Genomic DNA, 10,635 nt, shown 5'->3' with positions numbered 1-10,635 from the left:
ACATCCCTTTCCCTAAAAATAAAGCCTCCATTTCACCCCTTTCCTGTTTGCTTTTATTCCTCTTAAGTTAAACCATCAGTAATCATGCTTTCAAAAGCTAGCCAGAGACTAACTGCAGGTCATAGCACTGCCAGAAAAACACAAGAGGGGGAGGTTTGGTGTGTGAGAGCGTAAAGCCAAAGTTGAGGTGTCATATGTGATGTCAACTCTCATTTCTCCAACAATGCCAATTGAGTAAACACACACAAATGGTATGGGTGAGGGAATCATGAGAGAGAGAGAGAGAGAGAGAGAGAGAGAGAAAGGAGGGGCCGTCCTTACTTGCTCTTCTAAGCGGGAGCGAGAGGAGGTCCAGAGGGAGGAGGCAAACGGGGAGAGCAGGATTGAGAAAGAGAGTGAGGAAAAGAAGTGGCGCTCTGTTTGCGGAGCAGTCTGGGACCATGCTGTCAGGCAGCTCTCTGATCTGGATTGGGGCGCTGCTTCTGGGACTCGAGGCTTCGTTGACCGGGGCGTCTGACTTCCAGCACCATGGATATGAGGAGATGGTGAGAGCTCTTTTTGCTGTCCAAAGCGAATGCCCCTACATCACTCGCATCTACAGCATCGGTCGCAGCGTGGAGGGACGGCACCTATATGTCCTGGAGTTCACTGATAATCCTGGCATCCACGAAACATGTGAGTCTTTTCTTTACTCTTGTACCAAGGCATTAAATTCCTCACATATAGCTCAAGCAAACTCTTGCACGTTGTTCCTACTGAGGCTGTAGGGCTGCCGGAGCGGATTGGTGAAGCAATAATTTGGGTTTGATTGCATAATTTGGGCTGTTTTCTGAGATAAGCACTTAACAGTCGAAATCAAGCTTTGGCTGCGGTCATTCATGAGTTTGTCTGGCCTGCCATGTTGACCATCAACTTGATTTATCTTGTTGCTCCTCAAACACCCAGATACAGTAAATTGCATTTAAGAATGGACAGTAATGGGGGAGTATGTGCCCGGAGATGTGGTGTGTTATATGTAGCCGTTGCTGACAGGAGCAAACACAGGTCTTGTTGTTAATCTAAAACAAGAACATTCCCACTGGAATGAAAAATCGGAATGTTTAATAGCTCAATTGTTTTTCCTAAAAACAGAGAGCAAATGGTCACTGCTTCTCAGATGATTCTATTGAGAACAAGAGCTCATTAATCTTGTATGTGTCTCCTCTAGAGTTCCAGAAGAGAACAATATCTTAAACTTAGCTTAGATTGGCCAAGATACCAAAGTTTAGGAATGAAAAAAAAAAGAAATTCCAACATTACAGATCAAAGATGAAAACAAATGATCTAGGCTATGCTTTGTAAGCCAATAATTGTCTCTATTTGGAATTTCAGGAGAAACATCTAATACTTAAAAAAAAAGATGACTCGGAACTCCAATGTATCTTATGAAGTATGAAAGAACAGTTGCTGAGCAGTCAAACTTCACTCTCTGTTTCAGTCTGTAGACCTTGTTCCTTTGTTCACTCAAATTCAAAACATGTTCAGCTCTGCTACTGGAAGTAGTTATGATCCATCAACAAAAGAAGTTAATAAATCAGTTTTCGAAAGCAAATTAATTTTTGCCATCAGATGTTCTCTCCAAAAATAATTTTCTTAATTAGTATTTTTGCCTTGTTTTCCAGCACAAATATCTAAACATTCTTAAATCAAGATGTGTTTACTTGAGAAGCAAAATTACTTAAGATATTAAGTTTTCAGTAACACTTTAGTTTAGGGTCAAATTCTCACTATTAACTAGTCGCTTATTATCATATTACTAGGATATTGGCTGTTTATTAGTAATTATAAAGCACATGCCTTATTCTACATTACCGTTTTCTACATTCCTAACCCAATTCGTAAACTTTACAACCTTACTAACTATTAATAAGCAGTATTTTTGAGTTTATTGAGGCAAAAGTAGAAGTTTATAGTTAAGTGTGACCAAAAATCTATCAAAATTAAGTGAGTTCATGCTTAAAACAAGAAAAAATAATCTGCCAATGAGGTCAGAAAAATAAACTTAATTCAAAGTGAAAACAAAATAATTTTCTGACCCCACTGGCAGATTTTTCTTCTTCTCATTTTAAGCATAAAGTCACTTAATTTTAAGCAATTTTTCAGAAAACAAGACGTAATATTTTAAGTTATTTTGCCTTTCAAGTAAATGTATCTTGATTTCAAGAATGTTTAGATATTTGCACTGGAAAACAAGACAAAAATACTGAGTAAGAAAATCCTTTTTGCAGAATAAAAATCTGCTTCACTTGGCAATATCCGTACAAAGGTAAAACCTCTGAGAGAATTGCAGGATGTATACATGTTCCACACAGAGTACAAAAACAGGAACCGATACAGCAGAGTGAGCAAAGTCCTTGTGACCACCTGACCCTTTAGATTTCAAACAATGTTCATGCGTTAATGTCAAGGCCACCCATTTTGTGACTCTTTGAGATGTGGCACAGCACAGTTAATTTAATTATTTGGTGATTTATAGGAAGACTGTGCCCTGATGAGTCTCCCTGCACACAGTGGCTAATTAGATTTGCGATCTCGCCGTCAATCACTTCCGCATCAAAAAAGAACAAACGGAAATCTGCTGGTACTTGTTAGAGGAGATAATTGTGAATAATGAGCTGACAACTGGCTGTGAGACAGGAATTTCGATGAGAGTGGCCTGCTGTGCTGTTAAACCCTCAAAAAGCTTTTGTAGGAGGAAAATGATGAATTTTAATTCATTCATATTTGATACGAGCATTTACAGTATCAGCTTACTCAACCGCATGCCACATACACTAATGGAAAAGTGAATTTGTTTTAAAGGGATAGTTAACCTATAAAACTTCGGTCATCATTTACTCACCCTCATGTCGCTCAATAATTTTCTATGACTAAATATGGTGTGTTCTTCATTCAAAGATATTAAATGGCTTCAGAAGACTTGGAATGTCATGTGGAAGTTGTATGAACTTCTTTTATATGGTGCTATTTGGAGCCATTCCCTTTCATTGTATTAAAAAATGTACATTTCTCCTGTTGTGTTCCATAAAAGAAAGTCATGGATCAACATAAGGGTGAGTAAATGATCGCAAAATCTCTTTAAAATATTAAGCAGGCAATCCTTGAAGTACCTTTAGAGCTTCATATTGCACATTGGGTCTTAATTTATACAGTTGCTGCTTCTGAATTGCTACATATGCATGCATAGGGCTTGTTGCTTGCATGCTATCCACGGATGTGACCCTATGACCTCATGACTTCCTGACTGGTGGTCACCTGACCTGTGTTTTTCAGTGGAGCCAGAGTTCAAGTATGTTGGAAACATGCACGGGAACGAAGTGCTCGGCAGGGAGCTGCTCATCTACTTAGCCCAGTTCCTGTGCGAGGAATACCGGGCAGGAAACGAGCGAATCACACGCCTCATCCACGACACACGGATCCACATCCTTCCTTCCATGAATCCGGATGGATATGAGGTGGCTGCCACGCAGGTATACAGCCCTTAGTAGCTAATCTACAATGTAAAACAAGTTTACTAAAACGCCACAGCTCAAAATCCGTGACCAAGAGCATGTGGTGTGAATGTGAGCATTACCTCTTCAGTGTGGCAGCTGTGGTGTGGGAGTGTTGTAAGTCTCTGGTGGCGTCTAGTTCGTTATGGAGGAATCAGTCATATCCCAGAGTGCATTGCTGGCTTTCTTTTGAGACTAATTACACCAGAAGAACTCACAAAAAATAACAAAATACATACAGTATTTTTTTTTCTGGAACAGAGCATCCATAGCCTACACCTACAACGTTCACACATCTAGAGTGCAAAATTATAGTAATACAGACTCTTTCTTGATCTTTGAGACTAATTATATGTCCAGCAGTAAATGTTGGCTGAATGTAGCCACACACACCCAGTTATCAAGCGTCTCAATGGACCAGACAAGAACTAGCAAAGGAAACTATACCTCAGCATCAGACAGGATATATTTAACGTGCTCTAACTCGCAATAAACTACTTAAGGTATAAATTTCACACCTGACATACTGAGAATGTTAAAAGGTGATATCCTTCCCAAAACGGTACTTAAAGAATAGGAAATGATGTGCTCTTTATCCAATTTACAGGGTCCAGAATTCAACGGCTACTTAGTGGGACGTGGAAACGCAAAGGAGGTAGACCTGAACCGCAACTTCCCAGACCTGAATGCTCTTATGTACTACTATGAGAAGCACAACGGCCAAAACCACCACCTGCCACTGCCAGACAACTGGGAATTACAGGTGATCATCAATCAGTGTCACATACACCTCTGTAGGAGAGGACACAATAGCTTCCATCCAAAGTCGTGAATTTAACTTGTCCGCAAAATTCGAATATCTCATAAAACATTTGCGAATAAAGCGCCGTTTCCATCCAGTGAGCCGAAGAGGACAAAATCGTCACTTCCTGATAAACTGCTGCTAAAATATCACTAATAAAAGTAGGAAAAGACACTGTATGTAATATTTTTTGTATATAATAAGTTATTTGCGTCACAGAGCGCAGACGAAATGCAATAAACGCATTCTTGCTTTCGGAGGCAGATGCTGCTGTTTTGGAACGCAGTCATTTAAGACAGTTCTGGAAGGTGAATTATACTGAACCACTTTGACAACAGACTTCTGAATGACCAAAACAGCATTTCAGATGCTTTGCAACAAGATTTTCCCGCTGATTCTTCCAGTTATGCCGTCCCATCGCGCAAACTCACATGATTTTTAGATGCGCATTTTTTGAAGCTTGTGTAGCGGTTTGGAAGTGCTGAAAGATGTTGAGATAGACAATGTAAGATCCTCTTTTGGGAACCGATAACACAAAATATTTGTATATATGCTAACCATTTATGTGCACTACTGTTCGGGGTCAGTAAGATTTTGTTTTTTTTAAGAAATTAATAATTTTATTCAGCAAAGATGTGTTAAATTGATGAAAAATGACAGTAAAGACATTTGTAATGTTACAAAAGATTATTATTTCAAATATATGCTGTTCTTTTGAACTTTCTGTTTATCAAAGAATCCTGAACAAAACTGCATCATGCTTTCCACAAAAATATTGGGCATCATAACTGTTTTCAACATTGATAATAAGGAGAAATGTTGAGCACCATTTCAGCATTAGAATGATTTATGAAGGATCATGTGAGACTGAAGTAATGATGCTGAAAATTCAGCTTTGACAGCACAGAAATAAATTACATTTTAAAATATATTAAAATAGAAAACAGTTATTTTAAATTGCAATAATAATATAAGGATTAAAGACATAAAAAAATCCAAACTTTTGAACAGTAGTGTATATTTTGAGATTTATATACCTAAAGTGACTCAGGGTTCATGTTCAGAACCCGTTCCATTTGAATAAAAAATACAAGAACTGAATGAATTTTAGAGATGATACTTTACAGTCAAAAGAAAGGTAAAAAAAATAGAGTGTAACCAGTTCAAAGTCTCATGACTCTTATGAGCCTGTGCTTTTTATGAATTGTTTTGAATTTATTTATTATTGAGCATTTTTTCTCCCCAATGTTTAATTCCTTAACCCATTGAGGAGCTTGAATCGTTAAGAGGAACCGGCACTGGTGTTGTTAAATTACCATCATTATATGTGTTCCCTGCGAATCAGACCTGTGATTGGACCGATTTTGGAGTAAAATCTATGGAACAAAAGAAACCAAAAAAAAATAAAAAAATAATTCTTTGCTTATACAAACATGAAACGTTATGAATGAATCCCAGATTCAGATATCTGTGGATCGTTCTGCTGGCCTGCCCATGACATGGGCGTTGCTAACATTATGTTCTAACAATTGAGCTACAGGATCTATGTTGTGTATATGTTTTCATGGGGTGACCTTTTTAATGTACAAAAGAGCTTGAATACATAGACATCACATAGATAAATCCCTGTTCCAATCTTAAGTAAAATAAGGGATAGTGCCAGTTTCCTGCATTGCAAAGAAAAACGTTTTTGTTTTTACAGTTGGACAGCACACTTAAGCTCTCCATTAGTCTGTTAGTAACCCACCCAGCTCTCGTTCTGCCGGTCTGCTCTCTATCAACCGCCAACAGGCCCACCTTTCACAAAATAGAGAGCCTTGGCTTGTGTAAATGGACTTTTTCAGCTTGTACTGCTGTTAGTCTTCATCATGAGCTCTGGATATTTTGGTTAGCCTTTCACAACCTGCTGAGTAATATAACGTCAGTCTCATCTGTGTGTATCCATGCTATCCATCATGATTTGAGAATGTTACAAAGAACATATTGTGCTAGATGGAAGCAGGAATATCTGACCTTTAGTACAAAGTAGTTTACTTAGGATATATTACACATTTCTTCTTGATTTTATGTAATAAAATGAAAGATTTTTTGGAAGACCAGATTAGAATAATACAAACCATTTAAACAGCTCTTTCCAGGAACATGTATTTTCCTTACTCTAAAATGAGAACTCCAGCTTTGGAGAAGTATGTTCACTGGCAGTCAGGCGTCCCTCAGGATAACAACAGAAGAACTGCAGGCGGAGGAGTATGACAAGTTCCAATCATTTCTCTCTGAGTCAAGAGCTGTCACTCTCACATCAAACCCCGCTCGTGATCTTCTGACCCTAGTGTGGGTTTTGCACTACACAGACCTAAGCAGGGTGAAAAACATCTGTGTGAGTTCACAGCATGAAACCTGACTCTTCAATGACAGCTGGGGCCAAATGGACGCTTGGTTGTTTATATATACAGATCCATGCATAATAAATACACAGTCTCTTTAAAACAGAGTACAAATGGGATAAATAACCCAGCAGCCATCTCTAAGGAGCCAACTGGACTAATTTTACTTAATGCAACAGGGTCAGGTGGAGGTTTATTATCCCTTCACCTCTAGTACCACATGTCAGTTCTCTCATGATAGCAGAGTTGAAGGAATATTCCAAAAAGGCTGCAAGAACGTTTCTGGAGTGTCATGGCACAGAAACCTAAAAACAGGCTGAAATCTGAATGTTTTTCCCTGTATTTTTGGTTCTTGCAGGTTGAACCGGAGACTTTAGCAGTGATTAAATGGATGCAGAATTATAACTTTGTTCTGTCTGCTAACCTCCACGGTGGAGCTGTAGTTGCAAATTACCCCTTCGATAAGTCTCGCGAACCCCGGATAAGAGGCAAAACAACATACTCGGCCACCTCTGATGATAAAATATTTCGAAAGGTATGTTGTGTTTTTGTTGTTGTTATTTGTGTGATTGTTCTACTTTTGAAAAAGTTTAATGTCCACAAGCAATTGTAGACCATTTGTAAGCTTATATCTCTTTAAAAAGTGGCTCTATCAAATCATTTTAAAAATGGCAGATGGGTGGAGTTTGGAATGTTTTAAATTATTATTTTTGTCACTTCTCTGCGGAAAAACAACAACACTTAAACCAACCTAAGCTGACTTGTTAGTCTAACCAGGTTTAAGATGGGCTTATCTGCAGTTGTATAAAATGCCTAGACTAGTCATCTAAATTCTTTCTTTAAGACTGGTCATAACTTATCTTAGTTGCATAAAAAAAGTAGATTTGCCTTTACTAACTGCTATTGGTTAGATCTTAATACATAGTCTTCCAGCCTGGCCAAGAGCACAAAAACCTACTAAAACAAGACAAAAGACCAGCCTGATCAGGCTGGAAGTTAAATTTAGACCAGCAAACCAGCTTAAGCTGGTTTAAGTCTTATTGTTGTTTTTTTCTCAAGGCAGAGTAGTTGCACATAAATCACACACTTCACCTAATAAAGAGCTGGCCGTTGTTTTTCCCAATTCCCTGGTGAATATTTACAGATTTGTGTGTTTTTGTATTGTGTGTGTGTGTAGTTGGCAAAGACGTACTCCTATGCCCACAGCTGGATGCATAAGGGCTGGAACTGTGGCGATTACTTTGATGAAGGAATCACAAATGGAGCCAGCTGGTACTCTCTATCTAAGGGTGGGTTATATTTTACATACCACAGTTCTCATTCAATTACTTCAACAAGGCTTGTGGTTTTGTCTCATCTAAATGCCTTGTAATTTAGCTGAAATTTGGAAATTACAAGCACTTTTATCTGTAAGGACATGTGATTGTGGTTTAGTTTAGAGCTTTTCACTAGTGCCAGCACCAGTGTAATTCCACCAGTGAAATAAACTTCTTTAAGGGTCAATATTCTATTTGAGTTTCAAATAAATGTTTTAGGTCGTCTTTGTTGTTGGTCATATATTTCCCTAAAATTACTTTTACAAATAAAATAAAAAACAGTAAAGGAAACCAATACACAATCAGAACATGGTCATGTGTGACCATGTGAATAGTTTCCCATACACACATACAAAGATTCTTCCTCCTTTGTTTTTTTTTTGTGCACACGTGGAAGTGTTTCTTATACAGTATGTGTGCATTTTTTCTTGCAAATATATATTTAGAAGCTATATATAAAAAAAATATAGTAACAAAATATAAAAAATGGTTGATTTAGAAAAAAGTGAATATTTGGAATATGTGGGGCATCTTTTCCACTTTTTGGTGGTGGTTTTTGTGCTGTACGTACTACATTTCATTGTGCGATTAAGAATAATTATTTCTCAATATTTCTGAAGGGATGCAGGACTTCAACTATCTCCACACAAACTGCTTTGAGATCACTCTGGAGCTTAGCTGTGATAAGTTTCCTCCAGCGACGGCTCTCGCCAGCGAGTGGCTAGCAAACAGAGAGGCTCTAGTGTCTTACATGGAGCAGGTGAGGAGTTCCCCTTCTCAAATTTGACTGTTTTACTGCTTTAGTTTCAGCTCTGTATGTCTGTAATGAAAAGAGAAGTTCAAACTCTACAGTCAGAACAGTCATGTAGAACTGGAATTAAAGAGCATTGTATTCAAAGTCAAACGGGTAAAAAGGGGGCCAGTATTCTAGCAGACACATGTAAGAAACACAAATTGGTCCAAAAGGCACCAGCAGGTAATGAACCTGTCCCTGGATACTTATAATTTGAAATTGATATGAACCTTCAGGGGTTACGTTGTGAGTTCAGGTAACATTACACTGCTTGCTATCACATTTAAAGTAATGGATGGAATCGGTTTACCACTTTGAGTGCAGTGCCTGACCGTAACGAAAGCTTAACCCTTACTGTGCTGGAAATCCTTTATATAATTTGGTGTTCCCAGTCAAAAATGACCAGCCTATTTAATGGGTTGTTATTCTCTCATTATGTAATTTTTTCACCAAATATTGGATTCAATCTTTTTGTCATCTTGTTTTCTTTCAATAAGCACAGGTTTTGAATTTATTTTTTGGAACTGATTAATCGTAGGCTTCATTGATCTGAGGATATGCCCATATGCCTGAAAAAAGTTCACCTAAAAAAAACGGAGGTGCACAAGCTCAGATCAATGAAGCCAATGATCAATCAGATCCAAAAAGAAATACAAAACCTATGCTAACTGAAAGAAAACCGTTTATTTATTTTTTAAGTAAAAAAATAAGCAAATTTCAGGAAAATTTCAAGTTGTTATAGCCTGTGTAAGCAAAGTCAGCAAGTTTAGCAAGTTTTAGTCCAATGCGATAACGTTTAGTAGCACTTTCGGGAAAAAAATGACCAACATGACAATACAACAAACATGTTGTACAAACAATACATTATGAGGGTGGGTTGACATTGTGACCCTCTCCTGTCCTCCAGGTGCACCATGGGATAAAAGGCATGGTTTATGATGAGAACAACAACCCAATTATCAATGCAGTGATCTCGGTGGCAGGTGTAAACCACGATATCACCTGCGGTGAGTGTAGTTCTACATTAAAAGGTGATTTTGTAGTATGTACTAGCTTGAATACTTCATTTCATGTGTCTGATGCTGTCTCAGGGACTGATGGAGACTACTTCCGTCTGCTCTTGCCGGGCACCTACATAGTGACGGCTTCTGCACTAGGTTACCAACCCTTTACCAGCACGGTGACAGTGGGACCGGCTGAAGCTGTACAGGTGATAACACAGATACACTCTTCTTTACTGAATTTTTTTTATTTATTTTTTACAATAACAAACTAACATTTTTTTTGTTCTTCTTCCCAGTTGCATTTCTATTTGAAAGTTCAACCAAAAGGGACAAACTTGAACGTGAAAGCTTATGCCAACAAGAAGGGCCCATCGACGGCTAAGATTCCTCCAACCAACCTTGGCCCAAGATAAAGAGCAAGGTCTCTTCTCTCAACACAGACAAAACATGTCTTTACTTTTACAAACTGAAGAACAATAAAGGGAAACATGGACTCTCACTGTGACAAATCTCACTTTCCTTCTGTTGTTTGTATAGATTAAAGTGTGAGAAATTCATATTTTGCTCTCATGTTCTTGTGGAGTTTAAATATATATATATATATATATATATATATATATATATATATATATATATATATATATATATATATATATATATATATATATTGGCTTTGATTAAAAGAACAGGAAGAAGTAGGTAATGTAAACAAAATATATTTCTCTTTTTATGAGAAATTAGTCATAGATTAATGAAGACATTTAGATGGACTGTTACTGGAAATTGTGTCTGAATATGATCAGAAA

At 37.7% G+C, this 10,635-nt stretch overlaps 1 protein-coding gene across 1 annotated transcript; it reads left to right on the top strand.

The window, feature by feature from the left end:
• The first annotated feature begins 328 nt into the window (after positions 1–328).
• cpn1 (carboxypeptidase N, polypeptide 1) lies at positions 329–10,386 on the top strand. Its single transcript, XM_077200558.1, has 9 exons — positions 329–675; positions 3,313–3,509; positions 4,138–4,293; positions 7,075–7,251; positions 7,894–8,005; positions 8,653–8,792; positions 9,733–9,832; positions 9,917–10,035; positions 10,126–10,386. The coding sequence occupies exons 1-9, from the start codon at positions 441–443 to the stop codon at positions 10,240–10,242; spliced, it is 1,353 nt and encodes a 450-aa protein (XP_077056673.1). The 5' UTR covers positions 329–440; the 3' UTR covers positions 10,243–10,386.
• The last annotated feature ends 249 nt before the right edge of the window (positions 10,387–10,635 follow it).

This window comes from Siphateles boraxobius, unplaced genomic scaffold (genome assembly GCF_051911475.1).
Source record: "Siphateles boraxobius isolate OS27281-9 unplaced genomic scaffold, OSU_SipBor_1 46, whole genome shotgun sequence".
NCBI lineage: Eukaryota > Metazoa > Chordata > Actinopteri > Cypriniformes > Leuciscidae > Siphateles > Siphateles boraxobius.
Note: the sequence above shows the minus strand (reverse complement) of the source record. Positions and strands in the feature narration are given on the sequence as shown.